We start from the raw sequence: 17,801 nt of genomic DNA, 5'->3' as shown, positions 1-17,801 counted from the left end.
ATCCCCTTTGTGCCCTCCTCACCCCATTTTGGGGGTTCCCCTTCTCCAGCCCCCATCTGGGGCCCTCCCAGCTTGCCCTCCCCTGGCGCCTGCCTGGCTACTGCCCCATTTCCCTTCCTCCCTTTGGCTTTCACTTCCCCCCCCCCAGCCTCTGCCCCACCTCCCAGCCCCAGGACTTTCGTTAAAAGGGTGGCCTCGGGGTGGAGGGACCCCAGGCTGGCAAAATGGGGGGGCTGCACGGACTGGGGCTGTGCCTGGGTGAGGTACCGGGGAGTGGGGGCACATAGGGGGGTACAGAGCCGAGGGGTATGTGGGGGGTGGGTGTAGAGCTGAGGCACATGGGGGTGTCAGCTGGGGAGGGTTCTTGGGGAGGGGGGGTTAATGGAATGGGTGCTGGTGCCTTTATCCCATTTATCCCATTACAACTCTTCCCTCTCACCCTCCAGCTCTGTGCTGCGGCGCCGTAATTGGATCTGGTACGTGGGTGCTGCTGGGTGTCACTGGGAGGGGGGTGTCCCCTGGGTGCCACTTGTGTGCCCTGGGGTCAGCGGCTGCTGGATATGGCAGGCACTGGGGCAGGGGCAATAGGGGGAGGGCTTGGACTGAGCAGACTGGGGCTCTTCTGGGCAAAGTATGGGCATACTGGGGAGACTGGGGTCATGCTGGTGCTGTGCTGGGCAGACTGGGGCTCTTCTAGGCAAAGTGTGGCCATACTGGGGAGACTGGGGTCATGCTGGCGCTGCACTGGGCAGACTGGGGCTCTTGTGGGCAGGCTATTCCAGGGTTGTACAAGGCCTGTTCTGGGCAGCTGGGGACTGCACTGGGGATACTGGCACCCGTTTCCCTATGCATCCCTGCTGCGCTCTTCCCCCCACAGTGCCCGTCCGGCTCGTGGGTGGCCGGTCCCGGTGCCATGGACGTGTGGAGCTGCTGCAGGATGGCGCCTGGGGCTCCGTCTGCGCCTCAGGCTGGGACCGGGCGGCCTCCCGCGTGCTCTGCCGGGAGCTGGGCTGCGGCCGCCCCCGCCTCATCCCCGCGCCCTGCAGCCCCCCGGCGGCAGACGGGCCCCCGGTGGCCCTGCAGCGGGTGCAGTGCTCGGGGCAGGAGCCAGCCCTGGCGCACTGCATCCTGCAGCCACGGGACGCCCCGTCCTGCCCCTCAGACCGGCTGGCTGCTGTTGACTGTGAGGGTGAGCGTGTGGAAGGCTGCAGGGCACTCGCCCTGGAGTGGGGAGGGTCTGGCTGGGCCTGGCCTGACCCCAAATCTCGTCCTGCAGAGCCATTTGGGCTGCGGCTGTCTGGGGGCCCCGGGCGGTGCGCGGGGCGGCTGGAGGTGCAGCGCAACGGGAGCTGGGGCACGGTGTGCGACGACGGCTGGAGCGCGGCGAATGCGGCGGTGGTGTGCCAGGAGCTGGGCTGCAGGGAGGTGCCGGCAGAGCTCCTTGGGGACCGGCCACGCTTCGGGCCCGGCACCGGGCGCATCTGGCTGGATGACGTGCGGTGCCGGGGCAAGGAGGGGACCCTGCAGGATTGTGCCCACCGAGCCTGGGGGTACCACGACTGCACCCATGACGAGGATGTTGGCGTGGTCTGCCAGGTGCGGCACGGTCCCTGCTGCCCCGTGCGAGGCTCGGTGTGGCCACAGGGCCCTGCGGGGCGGGATGTGGCCATGCTCAGCCTTTTCTCCTCACAGGACCCCTGAGCACCGCGGCTCTGCCCATGGCCATCCCTGCTGCCATCACGTCTTGCAACGCCTCCAGCGGGGGGACCCCAAACCCAAACAGGACCCTGCTCACGGCTGTCTTTGCCCCGACAAAGCCCACCAGTGGGTGTGGGAGCTCCTGCTGCAGCCCCTGATGCCCCCTGTCCCATTATTAAAGGCAGAGCAGCCATAACACCGAGATAGGGCTGTGGGCTCTCGTGCTGTGCGCTGCGTGGGGCAGGGGTCCTGGCCACCCCAGGTGCGGCACCGTGCCCAGCCTGGCCCCCTGCCCAGGCCCTCCCCCACGGCCCCCTGACCCTGTTATGAAACATCTCGTTAGCGCTAATCCCGCCAGCCACCTGTCCGCTCCCGGCACCCAGCCCAGCCGGGGGATGGGACCGGCTGCCCGCCAGCAGCTCTCAGCCGTGGGGCCAGGGCCAGGCCTTGCCCTGCTGGGGGGGAGAGTGGGTAGGGGGAAAAAATAATGGGGGCAGGGAGGCTGGATGTAGTGCAATAGGGGCAGTGAGGGGCAGGGAGTGGGGTAATGGCAGGCTACTGGGGGCAAAGAGGCAAGGAGTGGGGTCATGGAATCAGGGGGTGCAAAGGGGCAGGGAGTGGGGTAATGGGAACTGAGGGGTTAGAGGGGCAGGGAATTGGGTAATGGGGGCCACAGGGGGCACAGGGGCTGGGCACGGGGAAGTGGGGAGCAGATGGGCTGGGATTGGGGGATTGCAGTGTAACGGGAGGGCAGAGGGGCATGGAGTGGGGCAGTGGGGAGCAATGGGAAGGCAAAGAGGCAGGGAGGGGGGCAATGGGGGCTGGAGGAGAAGAGGAGCAGGGAGTTGGAAATGGAGACCGGGGGGGCAATGAGCTTGGGGGCAGCAGCTGGGGACTGTGGGTGGTGGTGTTTATTGGGGATCTTGTCCCCTTCCCTGGCAGTAGAAGGGGACAGGGGACAAATCGGGGGCAGAGGGACGTCCCCAGCTCCTCTTGCAGCATGGGGCCATGCCGGGCCCTGTCCCCAGCCCAGGGACAGGGACGGGGCTGAGCTCTCGCCACCTGGCCCGGCTGCCCGCTGGCTATTTCGGTGCCCCCGCAGCTGTTGGTACCTCCGCCCCCAGCCACCCCCGCAGCCTGGCTACCACGCTCCCTCCCACGCACTGGGGACCTGGCCAGCAAAGGCCACTGCCTGTCCCTGTCCTCTGCATCCTCTGCATGCCGCCGGGGCCGGAGACGTGCCGGTGGGGCTGGAAGCCGTGGGGCTGGCACCGGCCCCTGGGGATGTTTCCTGGCAGGGCAGGAGGGCAATTCAGGGGGCCAGCCCCAAAACCACTGCTCCAGGGCAGGGGGAACAACCCCAGCAGCAGCCTCTGCTCCCCATACTGGGGACAGAGAGGGCAGGGTGAGTGATGGGGTTATGTGACCTTCTCCCGTCCGGCCACGTGCCAAGCGGGTCCTGTTAATGTGCTGTCAAGTATTAATTACCTCCCAGCGGGCCGGGGTCAGGGCAGCCGTAAGCAGCTGGGATGGGGGGAAAGAGCAGGTGGGGAGGGAGAGGGAGAAACAACAGCCCCCAGGGCAGGGGGCTCGGGGAGAGGCAGGGATATGGTCGTGGGAACTGGGGAGTGGGATGGATGAGGATATGGGAAATGGGGAGGAGGGAGCAGGCCACGGGAAATCGGGGAGAGGGAGGAATATGGACATGGGGAAAGGGGGAGAGGGAGGGCTGTGGGTGTGGGAAAAGGGGGAAAGGGAGTGGTATGGACAGGGGAGAAGGGGGAAAGGGTATGGATATGGGAAAAGAGGGAGAGGAAGGGACATGGGAACAGGGGGATAGGGGAGATATGGACATGGGAAAAGGGGGAGAGGGAGGGATATAGCTTGGGAACTGGGGCAGGAGGAAGGAGGCAGGCACATCTCAGGGGCACAGGGCAGGAGCAGCTTCAGGGGTGCAGCTGTGGGGCGGGTTTGGTATTGGGGCGCTGAGCAGATGCAGGGATGAGCCCAGCCTCATACCCTCTGCTCCCCCCACCCGGTGCCAGAGTGCTACCCCCTCCATGCACAGAGCAGCACCCAGGGGCCCCTGGTATCTCCTGTGGGGCAAAGCCTGACTGGTGCCTGCTCCTCCTGCCCCTACGGGTGCTGGGTGCTCTGCGTCTCGGCACTGCTTCCTTGGCAGGGCAACGCGCACACACACATGCACACGTGTGTGTGTGTGTGCCACCAGCAAGGATCTGCCAGCCCCAGCTCAAAATAGACCCCGGGAGTGCTCCTGCAGAGGGGCCCAGATGTGAGTCAGGGTGGTGGGACACAGGGACACTTGTGGGCAGGGAGGGGATGCCAGGGATGGTGGCAGAGGGAGCTCCGTGCGGGGACGGTGTCAGCCTGGGGTCAGTGCCCCCCATCTTTGGGCCATCAGCTGGGGCTGATCCCTACACACACCCCAAAACCTGTCCCCGCACTGTCCTGCCCCACATCTGGGGGGTCTGGTGCCCACTGCTTGCTCCCGCAGCTCCATAGGACCAGTGGGGCAAACCTCCATGGGAATAGGGGCAAACCTCAGGGGGCAGTGTGTTGAGACACTGGGGTGGGGGCACAGAAGGCCCCAGACATGGGAGTGGGGAAACTGAGGCAGAGGAGGAACGAACATACAGCAAGTGTTGGCCAGGCTGGGGCCGTGGCTTTGTGGGGTGGTAGCAGTGGTCAGGGAGCTGCTGCAAGCAGGGGACAAGGGAGTGATGGTGTGGGGGGTGCTGCTGGAGGTGTTCTGTGGGGGGGTCAGTGGTTTGGGGACGTCGAGGAGCTGTGACGTTCATACTGACATTAGCAGTGCACTGGTACAGAGTGCTCCATGCCACGTGTCTGTCCATCCCTGCGCCGTCCGTCCGTCCAAACAGGGTGCCTGTCCCACACACCACAATTTGTCCAGCCACCCCTGCAAGCTGTCCTCTGCTCTGTCCATCCATCCATCCATCCCACACAGCTCCCTGTCCATCTGTCCCCGCCCCCACACCCTGTTCCTTCTTTCGGCTGTCCCTTCCCACAGGTCTGCCCACCCACCCACACACCCAGACCTGTCCGTTCCCCCTGTGCCATGCCCCACGTCTGTCTGTCTGTCCATGCCCTCGGTGCTCTCTCCACCTGGCCATGCACCATGCTCCACGTGCCCCTGCCCGCTGTGCTCCATCCCACCTGTCCCCACCTGGACTGCCCCGTCTGTCTTTTCCTTTCCATACTCCCTTCTGTCCGTCAGTCCCCCCGTGCCTCTCTCCATCCTGTCCGTCTGTCCCCACGCAATGCCCCGTCCGTCCTGCCCCTGCCTATGTTTGGAGGTCGGCACGCGTTGTGCCTGACACATGTTCCCAGCCCGAGCGGGAGAGATTAGCACGGGCCGGCGCTGCCCTGGGTCCAGCGGCGTCGGAGCGCGCAGGAAAATCTGAGTCACGGCTCCGGGCTCCGGGGCGGCTGCGGGGCCGGTGGCACCGCGCCGTGCCCCAGGGACAGCGCAGAGACACCGGTGAGCCTCGCGCCGCTCGGGCCGTCCCTGTGCAACCCCAGTGGACGCCAGCTTTCACTCTGCAGCTTTCTTGCATGGCTCAGCCCCCGTGGCTGGGGGACAGGGAGGGGGGAACAGGGCTGTTGTTCCTGCCCTGTGCACCCCGGGGGTGGCTGTGACCCCCCTGTGGCTGTGCCGGTGCAGGGGGCTGCAGCCAGAGGGATGGGAGAAGGGTCCGGGTCCTGCTTCACAGCTGAGGATGGAGGAGAGAAGGGCAGGGAGTGGGCAAAGGGCAGAGCCAGCACTCACCCATTGCTGTGGGGGGATGTGGGGTGGGATGTGGGGCTGTCCATGGGGGCAGAGCAAGCCGGCTGGGCTGCGTTGGGCTAACTGGGTTGGGCTGGGCTGGACTGGGCTAGAATGAGTTGGACTGGGCTAGGCTGCATTGGACTGGGCTGGGCTGGAAAGAGCAGGACTGGGATGGACTGAAGAGGACTGGACCTCGCGCTTCACTAGACTGAGCTGAGCTAGACTGGACTGGACTGGGCAGCAGTGGGCTGGGTGGGCTGGACTGGGCTAACTGGATTGGACTGGGTTAGACTGTGTTGGACTGGGCAGCATTGGGCTGGGAGAGCTGAACGGGACTGAAGAGGGCTGTACTGGGCTGTTTCAGACTGTACTGGTGTGGGCTGCGCTCAGCTGGACTAAGCTGGGCTGGACTGGGCAGCACCAGCTGGGTGTCCCCAGGCTTCCCCTGTGTGTGATGGGGGGGGGACATCACACTAGCGTGGGGTGCTTTGGCTCTGCAGGGCCCATGGAGGAGTCAGAGGAGGACGGGGAGGACAACGAGGTGTTCCTGGAGCAGCTGATGGTGCAGACGGGCCAGGCCGTGCCACGGCAGGAGCTGGAGGAGCAGTACACCGTGCTGGAGGAGCTGGGCAGCGGCACCTATGGCCGTGTGGTGCTCACCGAGCCCCGGGATGGTGGTGAGGAGCTTTGGGGGGTCCCTGTCTTGATTCACCCCATGGCCGCTTCACCCCTAGCATCCCTCCGAGCTGCTGACCCTCTCCCGGCTTCTCAGGCTCACCGGTGGTCCTCAAGCTGATGCTGAAGGAGAACACGGAGTGGAGGGCGTTCCTGCGGGAGTACTGCATCGCCCTGTGCCTCTCTGGCCACGCTGCCTGCATCCGTGCTCTGCCCGTCGCCTTCGAGAGCACCACGCACTTTGCCTTCGGGCAGGAGCTCGCTCCTGCTGGGGACCTGTGCACCCTCCTCACCCCGGGGGTGCGTGAAGTTCAGGGACTCTGACAAGGATTGGGGGGCTGCTGGGGGGCTGCTGGGGAGGGAATAGGGAGGAGAAGGTACTGGGGTGGTGTGGCAGGGGGTGCAGGGAGGGGGCAGGAACCCTAACAACCCTAACCCTAACCCTAACCCCAACCCTAACCCTAACCAACCTCTTGTTGTGAATTGGGACACACTTAGCAGCATGGGGATGTGTCTGGGGGCTGTTATGGGGTGAAGCCCATGCTGGAGGCACCAGTCAGGGTGCTGGGGGCTGCAGCACGCCCTGTGGCAGGTGGTGACAGTGCTGCCGTTCCTGCAGGAGGGCCTGGCGGAGGTGCTGGTGAAACGCTGCGCCTCCCAGCTGGCGGAGGCCCTGGATTTCATGCACAGCCGGGCCCTGGTCCACCGGGACGTCAAGCTGGACAATGTGCTGCTCTTCGACTGTGAGTGCCGGCGGGTGAAGCTGGGCGACTTCGGGCTCACCCGCCTGCAGGGCTCTGCCGTTCGTGCCATGTCCAGCACCCTGCCCTATTCCCCACCAGAGCTCTGCCTGCTCCAGGGCTCAGACACTCTGGAGCTGGACTCCAGCCTTGATGTCTGGGCCTTTGCCGTGCTGCTCTTCTGCCTCTGCACCGGCTGCTTCCCCTGGGCTGTGGCTGCCAGCCCTGACCCCCAGTTTGAGGACTTCAGCGCCTGGCAGAGCGGTGCGGAGGGGCGGGAGGCGCCTCCATCCTGGCAGGGCTTTGCTTATGGGGCACAGGAGATGTTCCGTCGCCTGCTGAGGCTGGACCCCGACCGCCGGAGCCCAGCCATCGAGGTGCAGAAATACCTGTCCCTGCCGTGGCTGACAGCACAGGACACCGGGGCTCGGCTGGATGGTGGCGACAGGCAGGAGGCAGCAGCAGGCAGCCCCCAGGCCCCCATTACCCAGGGCTGTGCCCCAGGCAGTGGCTCAGGAGGGGGTGTGAGGGATGCTGCAGGTGCTGGGGAGCAGGGTGATGGCAGCTGCAGTAGCGGGGAGGGTGTACCCACACCACCCGCTGGTACCCTCGCCCTGTGCCATTAGTCAGCATCTCCATAAGCCCCGGGGACAGGCAGCAATGGGGTCCTAAGGTCTGGGCCAGGGTCTTCTTGTGGGCTGGGGTGAAAACTTGGTCCACACGCGGCACCCTGGGTGTAAGGGTCAGAGGCAGCAAGCAGTGCCAGAAAAGTGCTGCAGGCAAGGGAAGGAGAAGAAATGCTCGGGGCAGCATTTTTGGCGGGGAGGAGGAGGGGGGTCAGGGATGCCAGTCCCATCTCAGCACCTCGCCTGCTGCTAATGAACATCACTCATGATGACAAAATGCTTGATTAACACATGTGCTAGGGTGGCAAGGAGAAGCCAAGGGAAAAGCAGCCAAAGGTTGACAGAGAAGTGGGAGGAGAGCAATCAGTCAGAAATCATTAAGGCTGGTGCAAGGCCTTGGTAGGAGCAGCTGCAAAAACGGCTCAGTAACAGCAGGGGAACCCAGAAATGGGTCCAACCTCCCCTACTCGCACGTGTGTGTGAGGAGGCTGTCATCCCTGCTGTAATTAGTTAAGATGCCAAGCAGTCTCCTTGGGGTTAATGAGCTGAAGAACCAAGCATGAGCCCTCCAGGCACACAGCTGGGCTGGGAGGAGCCGCAGGGCGAATTTAGTGCTTGACGGAAACCTGATCAACGTGGGATTCAGCTCCCTCTGAGCTATGCAAGGCTCTGCCACAGGCGGGATAATCTGCACCACGAGGACTGGGTAATACAAAAGTCTGAAGAGAGCACAGCGAATGAGCTGGGATGACGCTGGATGTGGAGGAGGTGGGGTGGGGGTCAGGAGAATGGGCATCAGCAGCTCGAAGGGTGGCAGATGTCAGCAGAGGGGTTCCACAAGTGAAGCCGCTGAGGTCTGGGCTGTTTGCACCAAAGTGGAGCTCACCTGGTGTGAGCCCGGTGCATGTTGGCTGGACAAAAAAACCTGCTCCCTCCAGGCTCACCCTGCTCTGCCCAGGGAGCCCAGAGGGGTGCTGAGTGCTGCCACTGGCATGCCAGCCCTTCCCATCTCTCGTGGGAGCCCACCAGAAAGCTGGGGAGGGATTTATCAGGTTGTGTAGAGACAGGACAAGGGGTAACAGCTTAAAAATAAAAGGTGGTAGATTTAGATTAGATCTTAGGAAGAAATTCTTCATGATGACAGTGGTCCAGGTCATGCAGAGAAGCTGGGGATGCCCCATCCCTGGAAGTGCTCAAGGTCAGGTTGGATGGGGCTTTGGGCAACCTGGTCTTGTGGGAGGTGTCCTGGGCACCTGGAAAGAGATGGTCTTTAAGGTGCCTCCCAGCCCAAACCATTGTTTAGTTCTGTGATCTGCCAAGTGAGAGGAGCCCCGCTGCACAGGGGAAGGAGAGGTGAAAATCAGCTGAGATGCTGAAAGTTAATAAAATTCTCTGTTGTTCTGCCTTTTTATAACTGTGTTTTCCCACAAGCCCTGAATCTCCTCTGGGTGCCATGCTTGCAGAGCGAGGTATTGGAAGGGTATTGGACTCACAGGACAAGGAAAAGCAGACCCTTGTCTGATCAGAGCTGGAAAAGAAACCTCCCCCTGCCCCTGAAGTGCCCCTGCACAATAGAAATGAGGTCCTAAGGCAGGAGAGAGGAGACTCGGGGAGAAATAGTAAAGACCTCAGAAAGACCAACACACAGGGTGGGCTCAGTCTCTCCCAACTGTATCCAAACCAGTGCCACAAAGAAGGCATGAAGGGTGTTAAGTCATTGGAGACTCATCTACAAGAGGCACCAAGGCTCCCATTTGCCGTCCAGACTATCTCTCCACAGAGAATTTCTGCCTGCCTGGGGTCCACATTCATGATATTAGGGCTAACAATTCTCTTGGGTCCGAAAGACCACCACACCTTCCTACATTTTCAAGTAGCAAGGCGATGCTCTAGCAAGGACATTCTGAAATATAAAAAGGATCTTATGTCCCTTGGAAAAATATCGAAGGGATGGGGAGCACAAGTAGTGTTCTCCTTTGGCCTCCCAGTTGGCGACTGGGACCCAGGAAGAAGGAGACAAATGGGACAAGTGAATGCTTGGCTGAGAGGCTGGTGCCATGCCCAAGGGTTTGGGTTCTGTGACATTGGGTGCATTTTTGAGGGGCCAGGTGTGCTGATGCTGGATGGGGCACAGCTATCCAGGTGGGGCAAGAGTGTTGTGGGCAGTAAGCTAGCTGGGCTGAGAGCTTGTGAGTAAGAGTTATGGACCACACCAATAAAGGACACCTTGTGGTCGGGGTCTGCTCCAGGCTGCCTGACCAAGGGCAGCCTGTGGATGAGGCCTTCTTGCTTCAGCTACAGGAAGCATCATGCTCACACGCTGTCATCCTGATGGGGGACTTCCAGCACCCAGTGTCTGCTGGAAAAGGAGCTGAGCAGAGCTGGCAGCTCCTTAAGGATGTTTCCCTCAGAACACAAGGACTTAGAGCACATCCCCCTGGGTAAGAAAGCACCCAAGACTATGGGGCTCGATGACATGCTTCCCAGCGTCCTGAGGGAACTGGCTGATGGAGTCACCAAGCCTCCCTTCATCATATTTGAAGTCCTGGCAGCCAGACAAACTTCCCAGTAACTGGAAAAAGGGAAACATCATTCCCATTTTTAAAAGGGGTAGAAAGGAGAGCCCAGGGAAGAACAGACTGGTCAGCCTCACCTCTGTGCCAGGAAAGATCATGGAAAAGATACTCCTGGAAGCAATGTCAAGGCAAGACAAGGGCGAGACATGCAAGACAAAGATGAGACAGCCAGCATGGTTTCACCAAGGGCAAATCATGCCTGACCAACTTGGTGGCCTGTGATGGGGTGACTGCATCAGTCAACAGCGGAAAACCAACTGATGTCACCAAGCTGGACTTCTGCAAGGTCTTTGACATGGTCTCACATGACATCCTGATCTCCACATTGGAGAGAAATGGATTAGACACTAGGAATAAATTCTTCACTCAGAGGGTAGTAAGGCACTGGCACAGGTTGCCTGGAGAAGCTGCGGATGCCCCATCCCTGGAGGTGTTCGGGACCAGGTTAGATGAGGCCCTGAGCAACCTGATCTACTGGGTGGCATCTCTGCCTATGGGATGATTTTTAAGGTTCCTTCCAACTCGAGTCATTCTATATTTTATGGTTTCACCCTCTCTGGCATCACCACTCCTCCCAATGCCCCACACCTGTACTTTTTGGCATCTCTCCTTGGGGTGGGCAGATCCTGAGAAAAGCTCAAACCCCAGAGGGATTTGGGCCCCAGCCCTCTGCAGGAGCTGGACAGGCTGGAGGGATGAATGGGAAAGGCACAGGGAATGTGGATGTAGTGCCTGGCAGCTGGGACTCATGCCGAGAGCCTGACACCAGCAGCTGAAATGTGTACAGATGCTTTTCAATTATAGCTGTCTCTCCTAAATCCCAGCCTGGGGACTGTGGACCTGGACACAGCAATGCTGGGCTGGATGGTGGTGATCCCTGCAGCCAGGGGTGGAAAACTCCCTCATCCCAGAAGAACCAGCTTGGTCCCGTGTTTTGGCTCCATCAAACTGCTGATGAAGCTGAAATTGAGCTGCATTGAGGTGGGATTTTCACCGCTGTAACTCTTAGCACCCAAACTGTGGTGAGGTGCCCATGAGGTACTCTGAAGCTGAGGGGGTAGGGTGGGATCCTAGGGTCACCAAATTCCTCCAGAGCAGCCTGGCTTTCATGGTGCTGAAGCCTCCCCAGGCTCACCACAGCAACATTTAGTGGACAACGCATTGGGTGATATTTGCAACAAGCAATGCACAAAAGCATTGTGCAAAAAGTACAATCTTGCACTAACGCCTTGCATCAGTTATGAGGTGGAGCTGCTGTACCTGCAAGTGGTAAAAGCAGTGGCTGCATCTATGGTGACAGGATGGGAGAAACCTCCTGGTCCACCAATCTCAGCTCTAGGGTACCAGGAATGAGAAAACTTGCTGGGTCTCAAAGTCCATGGGATTTTTATTAACAGTTCTGTCTCCAGCCCTGCTGTCACAGTGACAGGGCTGTGGAGGATATGCTGCAAAACACAGGGTCAGTGGCTGCCAGAAGAGTTCACCATGATATGGAAAAACAATGTGCTTTGGATATGGATGTGTTCTGGATTTGTACACCAATATGCACAACTTTTTACAGCTGGGTGTATTCAGCAGACACACTAGCAGCAAAACCTGAGAGCCCCATTTAGATGTAACCCTCAAGGGCCACCTATGCCATCATGGGTTACAGCACGTCCTGCAGGAAACTCTCCCATTTATATCAGACACAGGATTACTCCTAATTGCTCTTTCAGGATGGATTTCATAGTGGGAAAAGAAAGACAGGAATAAAATTACAGGATGCACCAGCGCTGGTGGAGAGATGCAGCTAGCAGGCTCTAGAGGGTCTCAGGGGTTCATCCAGGGAGTGCATTACCTATAGTTCTTGGGTGCTTGAGGATAGAAAATATTGCACCATCTGCTTTGGTCTAAAGCTGGTGCAGCTTATATTCTTGAGAATATTAGTGAGTTACTGCAAAATCCTAAAGTTACACTAAGGATCTGGTGGTTCAGTTCTTTAGGATTGTTTTATTGGAAACTACTATTTTCTGCATTGAACTCGATAATACTTTGACAGGTTTGTTGTTGGTTTTCAGATTCTGAAAAGCTCCCTCAAACTCAGCTGTGAGCCCAACCTGTATTAAAAGCAAAGCACCTTCTTGTCATCAGTGACAATCATGAGTGGATTATTTTTTTAATTTCAATATTTATTAGATGTTTATTTTACCTTTGGTTTAATATTATTTTTAAATTATTCATGGGGAAATTGGATGAAGGCAGTGTCCTTTCACTTTGACTCTCTCTGCATCCTACAGACTCCTTCAAGAATCATGATGTCCCAAGAGGTGGGAAGGGTCCCTGGTGTTTGGTTTTGGGGGGTTGGACTGGATCACCTTTAAGGTCCCTTCCAAACACAACTTTTATTGGATTCTACACTGTGCCTTCCCTTGTGCTTTCCTCCACTGATGATTCTTGCAAACAAGCAGTCTTCTGGATGAGGCTCTGAGCTCTTGCAAAAAGGCTGTGTGTTCCTAGCCCTGTGAGACTAGAATTACAGAATAAATCACAGAATGGTTCGGGTTCAAGGGCCTATAAAGATCATCTCACTACAAACCCCCTTCCATGGACAGGGACACCTTCTTCTAGACCAGGTTGCTCAAAGCCCCATCCAACCTTGCCTTGAACACTTCCAGGGATGGTACATCCATAGCTTCTCTGGGCAACCTGTTCCAGTGCCTCACCACCCTCACAGGAAAAAAAACAAAAACACTCTTAAAATCTAATCTGAATCTATCCTCTTCTAGTTTAAAGCCATTCCTCTTTGTCCTATCACTATACTCCCTGACAAAAAGTCCCTCCCCAGCCTTCCTGTAGGCTCCCTTTAGGTACTGGAAGGCTGCTCTAAGGTCTCCCCAGAGCCTTCTCTTCTCCAGGCTGAACAATCCCATCTCTCTCAGCCTGTCTTCATAGGAGAGCTGCTCCAGCCCCTCAATTAATCTCTGTGGGCCTCCTCTGGACTTGTTCTAATAGGCTCAGGTGGCCAAGAAGGCCAACAGCATCTTGGCTTGTATAAGAAGCAGTGTGGCCAGCAGGGCTAGGGAGGTGATTGTCCCCCTGGACTCGGCTCTGGTGAGGCCGCACCTCGAGTACTGTGTTCAGTTTTGGGCCCCTCGCTACAAGAAGGACATGGAGGTGCTTGAGAGAGTCCAGAGAAGGGTGACGAAGCTGGTGAGGGGTCTGGAGAGTAAGTCCTAAGAGGAGCGGCTGAGGGAGCTGAGCTTGTTCAGCCTGGAGAAGAGGAGGCTCAGGGGTGACCTTATCGCTCTTTGTAAGTACAGTAAAGGAGGCTGTAGCGAGGTGGGTGTTGGTCTGTTCTCCCATGTGCCTGGTGACAGGATGAGGGGGAATGGGCTAAAGTTGCGCCAGGGGAGTTTTAGGTTGGATGTTAGGAAGAACTTCTTTACTGAAAGGTAGGTTGGAGGTTGGATTCGATGATCTTGAGGTCTCTTCCAACCTAGACAATTCTGTGATTCTGTGATTCTGTAGTAGGTCCATGTCCTTCTGGTGCTGGGGGCCTCAGAACTGAACACAGTGCTCCAGGTGGGGTCTCACGAGATCTGAGTAGAGGTACAAAATCCCTTCCCTCGCCCTGCTGGCCATACTTCTTTTGATGCAGTCCAGGATATGGTTGGCTTTCTGGGCTACAAGCTCACATTCCCAGCTCATGTTGAGCTTCTTGTCATCCAACGCCCCCAGGTCCTTCTCCTCATTGCTGCTTTCAAGCCGTTCTCTGCCTGTAGTTGTGCTTGGGATTTACTTGAAACAGGTGCAGGACCTTGCACTTGGTTACAAGATTTTGTACTTGCACTTGTTCACAGTCCCAGGCTTTGCAGCTCGTTCGAGCAAGGCAAGAAGACTTGGTAAGAGGTTTGCTGAAAGACAGATAATCCTCGGAGCTACACAAAGGCTTTTTGTAAGTAGTGATATCATTTCCTTGGAGTCACGTTGAATGTTTCTTTTTGCAGTGTCCACAGAAGAAGGGCTCATCATACCAAGTAAAGCTCGCTTTATTTATTTATTTATTTATCTATTTATTCAGATCCATTTGAACTGTTTCCACTGGATTTGTTTGAGCAGCCCTATTCTGACTGAGCTAGGATCTGTGCAGCTTGTGTTTGGTGGTGGTGTCTGCTTTCAGAAAGTCTGAACTTTCATAGAACTTTAAAATATTTTAATGACCCCAATATTACCAGAAGCCACAAAGGAGCCATTCTACTCTCTCTTCAAATTACTGTCTTCTTCCTTTTTCTTCAGACTCCAGGCTATGAGAGCACATGAAAAATAGCTGACAAATTTCCCCCGGATATCAGGGAATCTTCTTTCCCTGAAGAAGAAAAGAAACCAAAAGTATGGACTGAAGTAACCATTTTTGGTAACAAAACTGCTGATTTCTGGTAGAGGTCTGTACCTTTTCTCTATTTTAATTGCTGGTGGATGCTTAGAGCCTGGATTACAATGAGAGGCCTGGAATAACAGGCTGCACTTTCTGTGCCCCTATTTACCCCTTTCTGGTAAATGTTGAGGGGCTTATTTAAGAGCAAGGCCCTAGGAGGACTCAGCACCACCAATTACAGTTGATAGCATAGAGGTGCATTTTGCCCTTGCATTCTCTTCAGTAGAATATAACTCTTCTATTTTATCAGTTTCATTGTGCAGAAATGAGTAAAAATATAGGGGTTTGTTTAAGAGCTTTGCGAATAACAAATTCTGCCTTATATTGTGGGAGACTGAGTGTTGCTGTATCTGTTGGACAGTGTCATAATTTGTTGAGAAAAGTAATGCAGTGAACAATGGTACAAAGGTTGCCAAGCTGTGCTGAAACTTAATTTCTTTTCTCTTTAAAGTTGGGAAGTCTGAGTTCTCTTTCTCAGTTCCTTATGAACATCACATTTATAGAATTTTGTAATGGTTTGGGGTGGAAGGGACCTTAAAGATAATGTAGTTCCAGTGCCCTGCCATGGGAAGGGACACTTCCCACTACACCAGGTTGCTCAAAGCCCCATCCAACCTGAACTCGAACACTTCCAGGGATGGGGTATACACAGTGGAACAACTGGGCAACCTGTTCCCACGTCTCATCATGTACATCTTTTTTTTTTTTTTTGTCTTTATATTTCATCTAAATCTACCCTCTTAAGTTTAAAACCATGGCCCCTTGTCCTATCACTACATCCTCTGACAAAGAGTCCCTCCTCAGCTTTCTTGTAGCCCCCTTTGGGTACTGGAAGGCTGTTCTAAGGTCTTCCGATAGCCTTCTCTTCTCCAGGCTGAACAACCCCAGCTCCCTCAGCCTGTCTTCATAGGAGAGGTGCTCCCTTGATCGTCTTCATGGCCCTCCTCTGGACCTGATCCAACACGTCCATGTCCTTCCAAGGCTGGGGACCCCAGGGCTGGATGCAGTGCTCCAGAAGGGTCTCATGAGAGTGGAACAGAGGATGAGAACCACCTTCCTCAACCTGCTGCTGGGTTCCTTTTGATACAGTCCAGGAAACAATTGGCTTTCTGGGCTGCAAGCACACTCTGCTGGCTTATGGTTGAGTATTTCACCCACCGACACCCAAAAGGCCTCCACAGGGCTGCTCTCAGTCCATTCATCCCCCAGTCTGCATAATGTGTTAGAGTTGAATGCACAGTGGTGGCAAACTTTGGTATGCAAAAATGGCAACAATATCCGATAATCTGTTCACCAAAAGGTGACTTTACATAAGCTAAGGACTGAGGAAAGTATGGCAATACCAGATTTCCAACAAGACGTGTCTCTAAGGTGATCACAGTTAAACCTCAGAGAGCTTATACTATGTTCTTCTGTAGCTGGTCAAGCTGCACCACAGCTTGAGCACCACATCTTGAGCAGGCCAACACGCAATAAACCTTGGGTCACCAGTCATGCACACAGTCATGAGTCTTCTTGTTTTGGGGTCAACCACCAGATTGCATTTCTTTTTACAAAGCTATCAAGTGGTTGGGCAGTTATATCAAAACCTAAAATACATGTCCTCTAAAACCTCAGTGCCCCTAGCACATGTAACTCCTTTTTAATTATAAGGGATGAGTAACTGCTGGATTTTTTGTAGTTCTTCAGTGAGGGCTGCTTTCCATCTGACTACCAAGAAGATTCCTTCCTGACCGTGTCCCTGGTTCTTCTCCTCCAGGAGCCCTCCCCGTCTCAAGGGACTGCAGGTGTGTAGTAACCTTATCCACAGCCTGGTTCACAAGTTCGCAATGCCACCTCTGAAGACATCCATCCATAGCCTGCTCAATAGTGACCTCCTCTGGTAATTTTAATGTTTTCAGCTATTTAGCCATTTCAGCATGAAGCCATACAGGAGCACTGTACAGGGATGAGAGTTGACAGTGAAGTGGATTCAGATATCTCCCTGGGTCATCTCCATGGCTTTCTTAAATCACCCAGTGTCACCCTCATCCCCTGATACAGATCCAACAGGAGTACATGGAGATAATGAAGGAAACATGTCCAGCTGCAGCAAAACAGAAGTTGGCAGCTCATTTAGGTGACTCGGAGGCAGGCATTTATTTCATTTTCCATCACCTTTTATACTCAGCAGTGACTGAAGGTGCTCCCTAGTTTCCCCATTTCATTCCCCCCTTTTGCACAGAGACAAGCTGGTTCTTTTCCAATCCAAGTACTCCACGTGTTTTTATATTTTTGTTATACATAGTGGTAAATCTGCTAGCAGGTGTTGGAGGCCCTCTTGGAAAGCAATGCCTTTGAAGCCCACCTTAGTGGCTAACACTAATAAGTTTATCACTCCCTCTGTTCCTTTTACTGTTGGAGAGAGGTGTCCTGGCTCACAAGCCATTCCCCAGGGCTTTGGTTTGGTGGAAGGCGGCTGTCAGACACTGCAGATACTGGTCTCTCCAACTCAGCTACAATAGCAGCCAGGTCATTTGCAGGCTGGCAGGTGAAATCCACAGCCCCCCACACTGCAGGCAAGCCTAGAGAAAACAGCCAAAGAGTGGAAGACAAACAGAGCAGAAGAGCAGATCTTGTTGCATTGCCACATCAAGTTGCAGTCCTGCTATGGGCGAGGAGATCTAGGACTGCACCAAAAAGTGGCAGCCACCCCAAGAGCTTGCACTGAGACACCCCAGGCAGGAGGCAGGAGGTCAGAGCAGAGCTTTGGCAGGGGAAAGGCGCTGAAGCACTTCACCGTCTCTCTGACCCTCTCACTCAGGAAGGTGGTGGGGAATCAGCTCGATCTGAGCTGCAACTGCCTAATTCCTGTGATGGGATGACAATGAACCAACAGCATTATGAGAAGGGATGTTGTTCTGGTTGCCAATATTGAAATCTTTGTCCCAAGCACACAGCATGACACCCTGAATGCCAAAGGATTAAAAAAGACATGTAGGAAGCTGTAGCTGAAGGAACCTTTAGTCAAATGGAGGAAAGCAAAGTAAAACCTCAACTCCACCTGACGTATTAACTGGAGCCGCTGCTGAATTTTGGCAGCTTTTGTGATCCTCTAGAGACCCCTACTGTCCAAAACAAGGAACTTCTCCAGTGATCAACCTGGATCTGTGTGTGGCCGGGACCGAAACCTAAAGCCAAGCAGGTGCTGAATCTCAACACAAAGCCTCTTGACTAAGCCTTTCCTAGGGAGGAACAGGAGGGGAGAGCCAAACATATGAA

The 17,801-nt window shown here is 55.8% G+C and overlaps 2 protein-coding genes across 2 annotated transcripts; both read left to right on the top strand.

The window, feature by feature from the left end:
- Positions 1–145: 145 nt before the first annotated feature.
- On the top strand, positions 146–1,900 carry LOC311425559 (CD5 antigen-like). Its single transcript, XM_084501500.1, has 5 exons — positions 146–258; positions 447–476; positions 878–1,189; positions 1,277–1,596; positions 1,693–1,900. The coding sequence occupies exons 1-5, from the start codon at positions 225–227 to the stop codon at positions 1,699–1,701; spliced, it is 705 nt and encodes a 234-aa protein (XP_084357626.1). The 5' UTR covers positions 146–224; the 3' UTR covers positions 1,702–1,900.
- A 3,197-nt stretch (positions 1,901–5,097) lies between these two features.
- On the top strand, positions 5,098–8,835 carry LOC311425456 (putative serine/threonine-protein kinase SBK3). The gene is made up of 4 exons (XM_084501323.1): positions 5,098–5,218; positions 6,007–6,183; positions 6,279–6,481; positions 6,801–8,835. Exons 2-4 carry the CDS (start codon positions 6,012–6,014, stop codon positions 7,545–7,547), a joined length of 1,122 nt encoding a protein of 373 aa, XP_084357449.1. The 5' UTR covers positions 5,098–5,218; positions 6,007–6,011; the 3' UTR covers positions 7,548–8,835.
- The last annotated feature ends 8,966 nt before the right edge of the window (positions 8,836–17,801 follow it).

The sequence above is a fragment of the Aythya ferina genome, assembly GCF_964211825.1.
Source record: "Aythya ferina genome assembly, chromosome: 31".
In the NCBI taxonomy this organism is placed as follows: Eukaryota; Metazoa; Chordata; class Aves; order Anseriformes; family Anatidae; genus Aythya; species Aythya ferina.
The sequence above is the reverse complement of the archived record's forward strand: the minus strand, read 5'-3'. Positions and strand labels throughout refer to the sequence as shown.

Excerpts from the sequence above, each read along its gene's own strand:
- LOC311425559 (XM_084501500.1), top strand. The coding sequence starts at position 225 with ATGGGGGGGCTGCACGGACTGGGGCTGTGCCTGG. Across the intron at positions 259-446 it reads CGGACTGGGGCTGTGCCTGG|CTCTGTGCTGCGGCGCCGTA; the intron begins GTGAGGTACCGG and ends CTCACCCTCCAG. Across the intron at positions 1,190-1,276 it reads GGCTGCTGTTGACTGTGAGG|AGCCATTTGGGCTGCGGCTG; the intron begins GTGAGCGTGTGG and ends CTCGTCCTGCAG.
- LOC311425456 (XM_084501323.1), top strand. The coding sequence starts at position 6,012 with ATGGAGGAGTCAGAGGAGGACGGGGAGGACAACGAGGTGTTCCTGGAG. Across the intron at positions 6,184-6,278 it reads CACCGAGCCCCGGGATGGTG|GCTCACCGGTGGTCCTCAAG; the intron begins GTGAGGAGCTTT and ends CCGGCTTCTCAG. Across the intron at positions 6,482-6,800 it reads GCACCCTCCTCACCCCGGGG|GAGGGCCTGGCGGAGGTGCT; the intron begins GTGCGTGAAGTT and ends CCGTTCCTGCAG.